The sequence below is a fragment of the Echinops telfairi genome, unplaced genomic scaffold (genome assembly GCF_000313985.2).
Source record: "Echinops telfairi isolate 266 unplaced genomic scaffold, ASM31398v2 ScPeMD7_443;HRSCAF=831, whole genome shotgun sequence".
Classification (NCBI taxonomy): Eukaryota; Metazoa; Chordata; class Mammalia; order Afrosoricida; family Tenrecidae; genus Echinops; species Echinops telfairi.
In genome coordinates, this window is record NW_022104341.1 from 64,039,520 (window position 1) to 64,055,209 (window position 15,690).

Genomic DNA, 15,690 nt, shown 5'->3' on the forward strand with positions numbered 1-15,690 from the left:
ACGGCTTATTGGCTAAGAATTCTTTGTGGTACAATGACTGTATGCATTCCTTTGATCATCCTTTGATGCTTACTGCACTATTCAATATTTTGCCATTAACTCTAAAAAGCACACTGCCATTGAGTCGATCCCAACTCATAATGACCTTATAAAGGGTTTACAAAACTATAATTATTCAAGGTGGCAAACAGCCTCATCTTTCTATGGTGGAATGGCTGGCTGGTTTGAACCACTGATCTTTCTGTTAGCAGCCTTTGTGAGTCTGGGTAGACTAAAGAAACAAATTCCTAGACACTCATATGTGTATAAGAAAGAGCTTTACATACAAGAGCAATTGAATATTGAAAAAACATCCCAGTCGAGTCCAAATCAAATCCATTAGTCCAGGGTTAGTCCATATGTCCACTACCAATCTATAAATTCCTCTTCAGACTCACCAATCACATGCAATGACGCCAAATTCAGGAAGATCACAGGCCACTGGGTAGAAAGTCTTGTGGATCCAGTGGTGGTGTAAGCGTATCAGTGCTGCTGTGGGTCTCCATGTGACTCCTTCAGCTCCAGGGGTCTAGCATAGCTCCACATGTCTTGTCAACAGTAATACAAAGCAGAGAGAGTGTGTCCAACCTCCAGTCCTTGCTCATATGGAGGCCTCATGTTATGCCTTGATTGATAGGCTATATTTCACCCATTTGCAAGTTGACCGGAAATTATGTAAATGCCACATATCCCAAGGCTTTAATCCACAGTGCAACCATGGCCTCTTTATTTTGTTCTTACCCTTAGATATTGCATTCAAAGCTTGACTTTTTTTCTTCAGTATTTTCAGTTTAAGAAATGCCAAGTGGTTGTCTTCAACTCCAAGCCTTTGCACCTTTCAATTGTTCTTTTGTTTAGTCGTTTCTTTTTTTGTTTTAGTTATTTTATGTTCAACAGCACGTTTCAGAGTTTCTTTTGGTACCTAGTTTGGGATTTACTTTCTTCTGTTTTTAATAACCGTTGGGTTCTTCATATATGGTGTTTTTAATAACATCCCACACTTCATCTGGTCTTTAGTTACTAGTATTCAATGCATCAAGTCTAAAATTCAGGTGTAATATACTCCAGGTCATACACTGGCTCTTATGGACTTGTTTTCATTTTCTTCACACTCAACTTAAGTTTACATTTGAGCAAATGGTGGTCTGTTCCAGTTTGTCTCTCACCTTGGTCTGCCTGATTATGTTAATCTTCTCCAATATTTCTTTTCATAGATGTAGTCAGTTTGACTCCTGTGTGTTACATCTGGCAAAGTCCACATGTATAGCCACCTTTTATGTCACTGAAAAGCATATTTGCAATGAATAAGTCAACAGTCTTACAAAGTTCTATCATGTGATTTCCAGGACCGTTTCTATCACCAAGGACATATTTTCCAACTGCTGATCCTTCTTTGCTTCCAACTTTTTTATTCTACTATCAGTACTTATCAATGCATCTTTTTTCTTTTTGTAAGTCATTTTATTGTGGCTCATACAACTCTTATCACAATCCATTGTGTCAGACACATTTGTACATTTGTTGCCATCATCATTCTCAAAACATTTGCTTTCTTCTTTAACCCTTGGTATCAGTTCCTCATTTTTACACTCCCTCCCCACACCCCCCCTCATGAACCCTTGATAAATTATAAATTATTATTATTTTATCATGTCTCACACTGTCCATCGTCTCCCTTCACCATTTTTCTGTTGTCCGTCCCCCAGGGCGAGGGTTTTATGTAGATCCTTGTGATCGGTTCCCCCTTACTACTACCCCACTCTCCCTCTACCCTCCCGGTATCACCACTCACACCACTGGTCTTGAAGGGATCATCTGTCCTGCATTCCCTGTGTTTCCAGTTCCTATCTGTACCAGTGAACATCCTTTGATCTAGCCAGATTTGTACGGTAAAATTGGGATCATGATTGTATGTTTGATCCATTTCATATTGCAGAAGTTGATAAAAAAAATTCTTCAATTTCTCATCTTTGGCAATTAGTAGTTGGCTTGTAAGTTTGCATAATAGTTGTAGTTACTGGTCTTCTTTACAGGTGCATGACTGTCCCATCTCTGGCATAGTTGAACTTCAAGCTTTTGTGTAACAAATCTTGAAATATTCTTTTTGACAAAGAATGAAATGCCTTTCCTCTTCAATTTGTCATTTCTGACATATAGACCACTTGATTGATTCAAAATGGTCAACACCAGTCCATTTAAGCTTGCTAATGCCTAGGATATCAAACTTTACACATCTGATTTCTGATGACTTAGAATTTTCCTAGGGCTATTCTTCATACATCCCACATTCCAATTTGAATGGGCGTTTGCAGTTCCTTCTCATTTTGAGTCATGCTCCATCAGTAAATGAAAGTCCCCAAAACTGTGCTCCACTCACATTATTAAGGTCAATGCTACTCTAAGGAAGCAGCTCTTCTCTGGATAGCTTTGGAAAGTCTTCCAACCTAACAGGTTCATTTTCTGTCATGTACATAAAACAACGTTTGCTACTATTCATAAGATTGTTCCCTTGAGAGGACCTAATGTCGGGGGTTTAAATGGAGAGAAAATGTTTTGAGAAACGATGTACAAATGCGCTTTACACAATTGATATGTGTATGGATTGGGATAACAGTTGTATGAGCCCCTAATAAAATGTTAAAAAAAAAAAAAGATTGTTCCCTTGTAAGTTTTCAGAACTAGGCCACCTCTTCATTCTTTCTAGTCTATCTTTGTCTGAAAGCTCTGTTGAAACTGGTTCACCCTGGCTGACCTGCTGGTATCTGAAATACCAGTGGCACAGGTTTCATCGTCACAGCAACAAGGCAAGCCACCTCAATATGACAAACTAACAGACAAGTGCTAGAAAATCCCAATAACACGTATGAATGATAGGCCACCCACTTATTTTTCATTCAGCAAAACAAAAAACAAAAAAACTGAGCAATCACTATATGCTATCCAGTAAAATGTGAATTCATCAGCCATGCGATATACATGACCCTGTACTTTCATTAAAGGGAGGAAAAGTAGAAAGACATACAGTGTACTAAATGGGTTTTATGTATTATGTTATTTTGTATGTTATCAGTAGAGTAAGAATAAGAGCAAATGTATACTGAGTCTTTATTATGAGGTTAACACTTTCCTATAGAATTGACTATTGTTCATCTGAATCTCACCATAGCATTGTCACACATTTAGTAGGATTGAGTAACTTGACCAGGTGATACAGCTAGAAAAAAAGCAATACTCAAACCTACTCTATAAGACTTTTGTCTAAGGAGCCTGTAGGTTTTTTCCTTTCTAGTAAGAGATTCCCATCTCCAAATAAACCTGTCTTTTATTTGTTGGTTCCATCTCTGTGTTTTGGGGGCTAGAGGTTACATATATTCAATTTTATACATGGTAGACCAGGAAAACAATGTAGGCATATTGCATGGCCACATTCCAATAAGTTATTTGGTAATGTTCTTCATCAGACCCTGATAAAAGAATTGAGAAGTAAATGCGGAACACAGAGGCAAATGAAGGGATTAATGACAGTAGTACCTAAAGGTACTACAGTATTGGAAGGTCAGCCTGGAGCAGAGATTCAATTTATATGTCATAGAATGGTGCTCAATTTTATCAACAGGATTAATGTGTGTAGGCATAAAATTTTTAGATACCAAATAAATAGGAGTGTAATAAATATATTAAACCAGTATTCTCCAAGGTATTCCAAAGACTGGAATATAAACAAAAGGCTCCAAATTAAAACTTGGACCATAGAAACACTAAATAGGTTGTGGTTGTCAGGAAGTACAAGGAGAGGAAAGAAGTGAAGGGTGTGAGATTTCTTTGGGGGATGAAAGAAATGCTATGGAATTACATAGTGCAGATGGGCGTACACAGTATGAATAAACTAAAAAGGCTTGAGTTACACACCTTAAAATGGTGAAGTCTATATTGTGTGAATTTCATCTTAGTCATACTTTTTGCAGAAAATGCTTTAAAAGTTGGGCCAATAAAAATTAAATCAGGCTTTGGAAACTGAGTGTGGCAGCAATTGTACAATTCGGCTTGACATGATTGGATGTATGTATTAACTCCCAATTAATAATAAATTTTTAAGTAAATAAGGCATTTACCAAAGGACTTTGTCACCTTAATTAAACTATGTTAAGCCAATTGTAAATCCAGATTTATCTAGAACTGCCTAAGCTTGCTAAACTAGACCTCGTTTATACCTGCCATCAAAGTGTGATTCTCAATAGCTGCCTCGGTACCCTGCAAATGGTCACAATTTGGACAAGAGAGTAGACAATCATCCTTGTGCACCCAATCTCCAAGAACAGGAGAGACTCTCAAGTCTCTCAAATATATCTGTCCGCTGCTATGGTTCTACAGAGCACACATGAGGAAATAATGCACTGGATGCTACATTAAGACGCAAAGCCATGGCAACCTGTGATTTCTGCATTTTGAATCTAAGAAACGATTGACCCCCATGAATGGAGAACATGAATTCAAATGTAAAAACTCAACTGAGGATCTTTTTATAACACTATCTGCCACTGTTGCTATTCTAACATGCAGTAATAATATGCTAAATAGACTATTTATTAAATAAGTAGCATACCAAACACCTGAAATCACATAGACCCACAATATAAGGCTTACTTTAATACCCTTAAAAATAAAACAAAAGCATAAGTGCATTATGGGGGATAACATAGATTTGAAGGGTCTTTTCACTGATAATAAGCTTCATCAATCAGTAGTGTAATATGATCACCAAATGGTTCTTAAAATCTGAAATTTAATAATCCATGTCGATACAGAATGAGTATATTAATATTTTCATGCTACCAATCAGATCCCAGCTAAAATATCATGTTCAACTGTGATTGTGATGGAGTAGAATGAGCAATAGCTCTGCGGTCAGTCAGTCTTAGATTCACATAATTCCGGCATTGTCGAACGTGTGATTTTAGGTAAACTGCCACCCTTTCTGGACCTCAGCATTCATCTGTATAAGCTGAACTCTTGCCACCAGAGAATGTAAAAATACATGCCAAAATCTGACAAATGCATACAAAGAGCTTCAGTCTGTATTCACTATAATTGTGACTATTTTTACTATTAGTTCCAAGTCTTCTTTATAAAAATGTTTTCAAAATTGCCTCCCGCCAAAAAAAAAAAAGAAGAAGAAACAAAAAATGAACATCTTCCTCACCTGTCTGCTACACTCCCTGGCTGTACTTCTTTCACGAAGATATCAACTTCTCCCAGGTTTTGTCTTCGAATGGCTACCACACTGAATCCAAGGCCTCCCGTGGAAGGCCGCTGTATATCTATGAATTCAACTTGCCGGCCCTAATGTGGGAGGTTAAAGACAGTCAATGTACTACATTCAACCAAGACACCCTTGCCACAGAGCCAAAATTGCTTAACATAAGAACAGTTTCTCCTAAGTCATCTCTATAAAGCCAAATGAATTCAGAGTCTCAGTAATATGTTATTCCCACTCTCCTACCCCACCCCAGGGGGATGAACAACAGAAACGCAGGGGAAGGGACACAGTGGATGGTGTAAGATATGAAAATAATAATAATAATTGATCATGTATCAAGGAGCCATGAGGGTGGGAGAGGAAGGGAAAAACAAGGAGCTAACACCAAAGGCTCAAGCATAAAGAAAATGTTTTGAAATGATAATGACAACATATATACAAATGAGCTTGATGTATGGATTGTTAGAAGAGCAGTAAGAGTCCCCCAATAAAATAATATTTTTTTAAAATGTTGTTTCTGGCAACCTTCTTGATTATTTTCAATAGAACTTAAGAGGGAAGGGTCAATGCTTTGCAACCTCAAGGCGTCAGAGAGGCATTTTAATACTCTGCTCATATTATGAGATAAATTCCAAGGGCAGTGCAACGAATTACTTAATATGATACTTCTAGCTACAGTCTTTGAACTCCTACCAAATGACTAAGGCTATGCAAACGCTGTGGCAAATGTTACAGTGCGCGCTTTTGCTCTGTTGATGAAAGCCTTAGGGATTCTACCAGGACCCTGAAAAATGAGGAAAGGCACTCCAGTCTGCCAGCAAGCCTATTTCTCCCCTTCCTGCTGGTTCTGCTGTCACTGTTAGCCACCACTGAGGCGACGTGGTCCTATCTCTGAAGAATTTCCTGTTCGGGTGGGAACTTAGAGCATCTGCATCCATGAGCACATTCCAGTCCTGAGAGCTGAGCCAGCTATTAAAATGCCACCATTTATACCAACTCACTGTTGTCAAACATCTTTTTCTGCACTTGATTAGCTAGCCCTCCAAGCCAGTTCAATGGATACCAATCACAAGTTTGAATTGCCCACACACCTCCTGCATTTCAACCGAGCTAGTCCATTTTCTCTCTTGCTCATCCCTAGCATCTCTGGGCTAAGTCAATGGATGCCAATGGAACATGCCCTAACTTAACCCAACTCTTCATTGCTATGTTTCTCCCACTTCCACTCATTATGTAGAACCATTTTATCACCATGTGTGCGCATACCAGGCTCTCTGCTTTAACATCTAGACAGAAGAAAATAACATCAAACACAGAGGAACACCTTTTAAGGCAAATGAGCGTGTTTCTTTCTTTAAGCTATAACAGGAGAAAGGAAATTAATTATTCCCATGGTAAAATATAGCTAACTTTACCTGAGCCATTTGTTGAATAACTGAGTGGAAGTCTTCATTTCCTGACTCAGGGGTCCAAGGAAACAGCCCAGATGCAGTCGAGTTGCCAGCTGGCTGGTGGGTATTTCCATTAGTAATGGAACCATCTGTAAACACCAAAAATCCTTTCCTAGAAAAGTCAAAATTGGTGGACCCATCGGAAGGCATGTAACTGAGCTGTGGGCAAGAAACGTAAGAGAACTATCAACAGAAGTCAGTAAAAAAAGCATATTACTTCTATTTATTAAATATTGTATTTTTCTTGCGACACGTAAAATTTGCCTATTAAATATGTACATGTGGAAGAAATAAGACACAAATACATGAATCTGTGTTTTATTACAAAATGTTAGTAGCTGAATTTGTCCCTTGTTCCTGCTTCTACTACAACCATGGTAGCTCTGGTGGTGCAATGCTTAAATGCTCAGCACACCCACCAGAGGCTCTAGAGGAGAAAAGAGCTGGAGCTCTGCTCTCACACAGGTAACAGCCTACGGGATGCTATGAGGCAGTGCTAAACTGTTAGGAGTTGGAATCAGACCGATGGCATGCAACAATAACAATTAGTGTCCTAAATAAATAGTACCTCTTTACTAGTATCTCAATACAGTTTATATACAGAAACACCTAGACATAAAAACATGAAGGGAAGATACTGAGCCCATTTACAAGTATCTATTTTCAAAGGAGCCATGGTGGTGTAGTGCTTATGCAATGGGCTGTTAGCCACAAGGTCTGCAGTTCAAACCCACCTGCTGCTCCTCGAGAGAAAGGGCTTTTTACTCCCTTAACCAGTTCCAGTCTCAGAAACTCACAGAAGAGGTCCTAGTCTGTCCTATAGGGTCACTATAAGTCTGCATCAACTTGGTGACAGTGGGTTTGGTTTGGTTTGGTTTGGGTTTGGGTTTGGTTTATCTGCCAAATCAAAACCAAAGCTACTGCCATTGAGTCAATTTTAACTGACCGTGATGGAATAAAGGGTTTCTGCAACTTTCTCCTAAAGAGGCTGGTGGGTTTGAACCACTGACCTTGAGGTTAGTAGCTTAAGGCCTTATGCACAGTACCACCACAAATGGTAGATCACAATAACAGTATTTATTGAAGTCTTGCTATGAGCAAGGCACTGTGGCAGGTTCTAACATGTATCCTCCACTTTAATTCCTATTCAAGACCGATGGAATACTGCTATCCCATGTTGTGACTATGAGAACTGAAGCACACGGGGTTAGGTAACTTGCCCACAATTAAATAGCACATGAGTGGTAGAAACTTAAGTAGAAATGGAGAATCATGTAAAGATAATGAGCAAAAGAAAAAAAGGTGGTTAATTTTTAAATTGCATTTGGCTAATAACTGTCAAAACACAGTTGAATAATGGTCACACTGCGAACAAATGTCAACAGAATGTGAAAGAAAAAGTAACACCCCTTGAGGAGATTTCAACCAATGTCATGAAAAAGAATGTATATTAATTATTAAAAAGGAAACTAATTTACTCTGTAAACCTTCCAAATCACAATAAAATGTTCAAATAATATAAAAACACTCATGGCATGAAAATTTTACATAGATGCAATAGAGTCATATACATAAAAAACTGGAAACTGGAAAATATAATAGTGAAAACAATAATAATTTATAATTTATCAAGGGTTCGGGGGGGGGGGGCACGATGAGTAGCTGATACCAAGGGCTCAAGTAGAAAGAAAATGCTTTGAAAATGATGGTGGCAACATACATACAAACATGCTTGATACAACTGATGTATGAATTGTTATAAGAGCTGTAAGAGCCCCCAATAAAATGATTTAAAAATAAATTTAAAATAAAGTGTTGATATAATGAAGGGATTGCTCTAGTAAGGTGATAGAATTGCACAGATATTTTCCAACTTTTATTGCTACCATGTGCACACTCACTGTTGCAATATGGAACTCATTCTAAAATTGTGGAATTAAATTCTGGTCTAAAAAAGAAATTCACAGAAAGATACATGTGCAGCGCTTAAGGTTGAATTAGTTATGAATACTCATTAAATATTCATGAGGCAGGAATTCTCCCGTATCAGCAAAAATATTGTTTACCAAATTTTGTATTCACCTAACAGTTCTGTTAATTACCTTCAATTACATTGAAAATCCTGCCCAAATGTAATCTGCTACTCAAGCTCAGTTTCCAGAATACATTATTTTAAAACCAACTCACTATTCTTGACCCCCACACATACAACCCAAGAGAACTATTAATGATTTGCAAGTAGAGAGGCTATGTGTCCTTTAGTTCAACAATTATGTTTTAAGAGTCTGCAAATATCAAGGTGGTATGCTTTAGGGAGTGCGGAAGCACTGATATATATTATCACCCCAGGTAGACTGCTTACAAAGAAATAATAATCACAAGGTTCGTGATGACAAACAATATTTGATAACTATTGAAAGAGACACATTAAAAAAAAGACAAGTAATGTGATGTAAGGGTGTGCACATTTTTTGGTGACTTCATCAGAAAGTCTATTTGACTTAAGCACTGCTTTATAAAGCGTAAGGAAATCGGAGGACTTTCAAAGCTTCTTCCTTGCTGTACTTATATGAGTACAAAAACATACTGCAAGGCCCACTACAAATTCTATTAGCGTCACCACCTGTAAAGGAGACACGCCAGTTACCTGCTGGTCACAATGCCAATCCCGTCTCTTTGCTCAACTAAGGGAGTGTTGCCGTCTCCTTTCCCTTCTAGCTTTGCTGGCAGAGATGCATGTGTAAAGTGACGGGGACTTACTTGTCCTTTCAGCTGCTTGATGGACTGCTGAAGGGTGAGTATCTGGTTGAAAAGCGGGCTCCTCAGAGTCTCATAAAACGTCGACAGTTTCTCGTTCTGGGACGTGTCACCCTTCTCCTGCAGCTTCATCTTCAGGCGGTCAAGCACCTGCAGGACCTGCAGTCTATCTGGGTGAACAGGAATAATCAGAAGAAAAGTTAATTCCCACCTTCAATTTAATTCCTGCGTCATTAATTACTTTAGCGATATAATTATATACCTATTGTATTAGTCTGGGTACTTTGGAGAAACAAATCCATGGCGACTCACGTATAAGAGAGAGTTTTATGTAAAGAAAAGGTGCATCACGAAAACATCCCAACCCAATGCTGCCCAAGCCCACAAGTCCAACATTAACCCATTAAGCCAACACCAGTCCACAAAGTCCTCCACCTCACAAAACAGAGGCAATGATGCCGACTGCAGGAGGAAAGCTGAGTCAGTGAACGTGTAAGCATCTCAGCACTGGCAAGGGTCTCCACACGGCTGCTCCAGCACCCAGGGCTGCATCGGGATAGGTCCATGTGGCTTCTCCTTGGGGATGTCTTGTAGGAAGTCAATCTTGCAAGCTGAAGCAGGGAACTGCTAAGGCAGCTGCACCCGATACAACCATCACAAAACAAGAGACCCAAGAACTAGAAAGGCGAGGCTTCACCACCCATTTATCCCTCCGCCTTTCAACCAGCACCACATGTGATTATCGGCCAGGCTGGCACAATTAACTAACTCACCTATTATGTTTGGAGCTGGATTTTCCGGCATTTTGAGTTATTCTCTTCAGTCACTTTTAAAAGAAACCTAAAAAAAAATTACGTACAAGAGATTAGTTTTCATGAGTGTATATGCACCTATAATACTGCTTTAAAAAGAAAAAATTAAAATTAACTTCAAGCACATTCTTCATCAATAGATGCAATTCAGGAAAACTCAAATTAAAACCACAATGAGCTGTCACTATATATACCCACTAAACAGGCTAAATTTTTTTCTTTTAAAAAAAAATCACTCTATTGGGGGTTTTTACAGCTCTTATAACATTCCACACATCAACTATATCAAGCACATTTGTACATATGTTATCATCATTTCCAAAACATTTCTTTCTACCTGAACCCTTGGTATAAGCTCCTCCTTTTTCGCCTCCCTCCCCGACCCACCCACCCGCCTGAATCCTTGATCAATTATATATTATTATTATTTCATATCTTACACTGTCTGTTGTCTCCCTTCACCCACATTTGTTATTCATCCCCTTGGGGGGGTGGCTATATATCCAACCTTGTGATAGTTTCCCCCTTTCTCCCCCTTTCCCCTCCCTGACCATCCCCCTACCCTCATGATAGCAATACTCCACTACTGTTTCTGAGGGTTTTATCTGTCCTGAATTCCATGTGTCAAGAGCTCTTATCTGTACCACTGTGTGCTCTCTGGTCCAGCCAGATTTATAAGGTAGAACTGAGTCATGGAAGGGGGTGAGGGGTGGGGGAAGGAAGCATTCAGGAACTAGAGGAATGAAAACAGGCTAAAACTTCAAACCCAAAGTGGACAATATTAAGGGATGGCAATGATGCAACTCGAAGTCTAAACTATCGCCCATATGAAAGTAACATGACATACCTCTTTGGAAAATTGTTTGGCACTTTCTTAAAGTAAAAAATCCCTTACTATATGACCCAGGAATTCTACTCAAAATATTTGATTTATTGATCAGTTTACCTGAAGTAGGGTTGGAAGTAGTTGAGGGAAAAGGGTTTGAGGGAGCTTTTTTGGGCAAAGGAAATGTTTTATATGAGATACTGTTTCTATAGATGTATATGTTTGTCAAAAGGCATTGAACTATATCAATTTTAAATGGGTAATTTTTATTAAATGGAAATTAAATTTTGATAAAATTGATTGTTAAAAAGGATTGTGAGATGAAGAAAAACATCTAAACTAAGAAATTCGGAAGATTTTTTGAATTTTTTTTTAAAGCACCAAGCTGCATAAAATGATTCCAGACCCTTTCTGGACATCTGATAAAACCCTAAAAGAAAACCATCCAAATGGCATTCTCTTTGAACCTTACTTTTTAAACCCAGAAACTTGCTCAAAGGACCCCAAAGTATAATATAATCAAAAAACCATGTGTTATGACTGTCATAGCAATTTTTATCATCATGGTTATTTTTACTAATGGGTCACTGTTAAAATGAACCATCAAAGAAATCTGAGTATTGAACAATCATATTTTTCTTACACCAACCCTGGATTGCAGCTACTTAAAATCCTTAACTTCTAATTCAAGGGCATTGAGTAAAAAGGCATACTTAAAACTGGTGAAGTAATATTTCTTAATATGATCCTCTGTAAGTCCCAGCCAACAGTTGGGTGGGACCAAGCTACAAAGACTCTAACTCAGGGACTGGTCTGTTTTCCATTCCTCTGGCTATAGAGAGCTGTCTCCGCACCACCAGTGGAGCATGTGGGCCCGATCTGACATGGGGAGGGAGAAGAGGCACTAGAGCAGAGGGGTCACACAGTAGAGACCTGGGGCAGTGAGGCAAGGGAGCAGGTGGGCTTCCTGGAACACAGAGGCAGAGGCCAAGCAAGCACGTGACTAAGAAGATGAGGACCAGAGAGAGACGTGGCATGCGGCCTGAGAAGAGGTGCTGCCGTACACCAATGACTGTAACCTTAGTGTTTTCTGATCCTGGCTTGTGGTAGGTAACCTGTGACCTTCCTTAGTAAATCCCCATAATTTTAAGTATTATCTGAGAGTTCTGTGTTGTCAACAGGACAGGGACAGAGTCTCAAACCCAGCAGAGAAGGACTGTCAAGGGAGGAATAGTTGGTGTCTGAATGGGGCAAAAGAAAGGAGGGTGGAGACACAGCTGACCTCCGTCTTGTGGCAATAGGCGCTGGGCTAGTGTGGAGCTTCTCCTTTGGATGGCCTATGGGAGGTAGACCTGGCCCCATGCCATTTCCTCAAAACTCAATAAGGAACAGATAGTGGTGATAGTTGTGCAACATGATGAGCGTAATTGTACACATACATGAAAATATAACCTTTTTTTCCATGAGATGCCATGAGGACTGAAAAAAAGGTCCAAAACTTTATTAAATGTTCACTGGATTCAGCCTTCACTGTGGACTATAATATAGAGAGCCATAATACTCACAACTGGACTAATGTGACCCAGCATCATGATAAATGGCAAAGAGTAAGTTGTCAAGGATTCGTTATACTTGGATACACAACTAATGCCCATGAAAGTAGCAGCCAAATGTCATATCACACATTGTATCGGGAAAATCTGCGGCGAAAAGCCTCTTTAAAATACACCTCGTATTCGTGCTATGCCTGAATCATGAATAAGAGCTAGTGAATTGAAATTACTGAACTTTCAATTAGCAGCCCCCCAATATATAACCCACTAGACCACCAGGGCTCCTTCTAGGAAAGCTACTCGCTCACCTCCCTGCCATAGAGTTGGTTCCAACAAATAGCAACCCTATAGCACATAGAACTGCCCCTGTGGGTTTCCAAGACTGTAAATCTTTATAGGAGTAGGACGTCTCATCTTTCCCCCATGGAGCGGCTGATAATCTCAAATTGCTGATCTTGCAGTCAGCAACCCAAGTCGTAACCCACTATGTCACTGGGGAATACATTAGAAACCTCCCTTATTGTATTAAAAAAGGGAGGCCATATATGCATGAGTATTCCAGTCAAAATTGGCTACCTGTTCATCCTGATTTGCCCTACCAGTCCCAGCTTACTCAGCATTATTAATTACATTCCATTTCATTTTTAAACTGTCTTGGCTTGAATGAAAATAAGACGAATTAACTCTAGGCCAGTGTATCTCAATTTTGAGTTTGCATCAGAATCATCTGGAAAGCTTACAACGGAGATTTCTGGATCCTAAAGCAAAACCAAATCCAATCCATGGCCACAAAGTCCTAAAAGACAGAGCAGGGCTGTGAGGCAGCCTGACAAGGCTTTATGCCTTGAAGGGGCCAGAAAGTATAAGCCACTGGCTTTTGAAGATGGCAGTTTCACACTTTAATATCTGTGCCACCAGCGCGTACTAGTTCAAAGGTCTGAGTTGGGCCCTGAGAAGTTGCATTTCTACCAGGCTCACAAAGGATCCTGCTGCTGCTGATTCAGAGAGCACGCTGTGCACACAGGCATAAAAGCACATGAGAACAGTGACTGGCTCTGTTGTAAGATGCCATTGGTTCCAACCCATGGTGACCCATGTGCTCTGTAGTGTTTTCTTGGCTTTCATTTCAATAGAAGCAGATTACCTGTTTCTTGGGTACTGAACTGGTTTGAACTGGTACCATGGTTTGAACTACCTGTCTTTAGTTTAACAGTAAAGCACTATCCATTTTCACCACTAGCACAACTAAGGGTTTTCTATTTCTGTAAAGAGTTCCAATCTCAAAAACTCACAGGAGTAGTACTACCATGTCCTATCGGGTTTCTCTCTAAGTCAGCACTGATGCTCGGGCATGAGTTTGGGTTTGGGGGTTTGGTTTTTTTTGTAAATTGGGCATTATATTATTGTGATCCACAGGATTTTCACTGACGAACTTTTAGAAATAGGCTACTAGATCTTTCTTCCTAGTCTTAGTCTGGAAGGCTTGCTGAGACTTGTCCACCAGGAGTGATCCTGTTGGCATCTGAAACCCCGGTAGCATAGCTTCCAGCATCATAGTTTCTTAGTCTAAGTAGATAAGCATTGACTTGCTGAAGGTTCCCCAAGACCATTCTAGTGGTTTTCAACTAGCCTGAGCGCTGGGTGCTACATGTCCAGAGAGTGGTTTGGATGTCTTTTTCTCTCACTTTTAAAGTTGGAGTGCCTTTCACTAGGTATAGTGTATAGAAGTGTAAAAAATTCCCACATCTGCTTTGTTAACGTTGCTTAGCTTTTTTAAATTTTTGAATAATTTTTTTAATTTATACAAAAAATTTTAATAATTTACAATTTAAAGAGAAAATTAATGCAACTTGATTAAAATGGTTATATGACATTTTATATAGTATTGTTTTTGTAAAAAAATCAAATATTAATCCAAATCTTAAGACCTGTTAGTGTAAGCTCTATGGATATTGTCATTTTAATGAAAATTAAATAGATATAATTTTCGTATTAAAAAAAGCACAGATTTGCGTTGGTTAATGAAAGAATTAGTAAACTTAAAATATATCATTGAGTCTGTTCAACCTAAAGAGCAGGAGGTATGGGAAATAATTAAGAAAATTAACAGACTCAGAGACCTATGAGACATCATTAAGTAAATCATCTTTGCATCACGGGAATCACAGGCAGAAAGGAGAGAAAAGGAAGGAATATTTGATGAAATAAGGCTAAAAACCTCCCAGATTTGGATTTTTAAAAATACTCTAAAAAGTTCAATGGACACAAAAGTAGGATAAAGTTTAAAAGCTCTGCACCTAGAGAGGTCTATATGAAGAACAGTAACATTAAGGGGTACACACTCCTAAGAATAATGAACCATTTGAGATCTGAAGGGCAGTACCCGAATGGAGATTGCCCATGCTTCGGCTGGTCAAGAAGGCAGAACTAATTCACTTTCTTATGAACTATGTCTGGGGGGCAAGATGATTCACATCCCTGGTCAATGGTGAGAGAAGCACCATGTGGTGACTCTACATATGAATTTTGGGCTTTCACTGTTAACCATACTCTTCTGCAAACCTGGTGTGCAGACTTTAAGCTATAATACAATTCCCTCCTCTGATCATGGATTTAATGGTGAACAATTCTTGGATCATACAGGCTGGTGTGCTCTCTCTGTGTGGATTAGCTGACCACTTAGATGGCTGCTTGTTTCAAGACAAACCTTGAAGACCCCAGACACTTTTTTCTGATAGCCAGGCACCATCTGGCTTCTTCACCAAACTTTCCCGTGGCACACACTACTTCAGTGCTCACTTCATGAGGGCAAGTATTGAGCAAAGCAACATCATAAGAATGAATTGTTCTGAGATTCGGGCTTATGATTAAATGCAAGCTTAAAGTCCATTCATATATCTCAGGTGTATTTATATATCCCAGGTCTACTGTAAAGACAACATTATCAGCTTCTTAAGAAATCACATAATGAGCCTCCATAGGACATTCAGTAAGT

General features: G+C 39.1%; 1 protein-coding gene across 4 annotated transcripts in view; it reads right to left on the reverse strand.

The window, feature by feature from the left end:
* PATJ (PATJ crumbs cell polarity complex component) overlaps positions 1-10,346 on the reverse strand; it is a 399,766-nt gene extending 389,420 nt beyond the window's left edge. For all 4 annotated transcript variants that reach the window (XM_045291780.1, XM_045291779.1, XM_045291778.1 and 1 more), the window contains exons 1-4: positions 10,278-10,346; positions 9,508-9,674; positions 6,712-6,906; positions 5,240-5,379 (exon numbers count right to left, since the gene is read on the reverse strand). In XM_045291780.1, the coding sequence (XP_045147715.1) occupies positions 5,240-5,379; positions 6,712-6,906; positions 9,508-9,674; positions 10,278-10,308 (533 nt within the window). In that variant the 5' untranslated portion in view covers positions 10,309-10,346. The remainder of the gene's footprint in view (positions 1-5,239; positions 5,380-6,711; positions 6,907-9,507; positions 9,675-10,277) is intronic.
* Between the last annotated feature and the right edge of the window lie 5,344 nt (positions 10,347-15,690).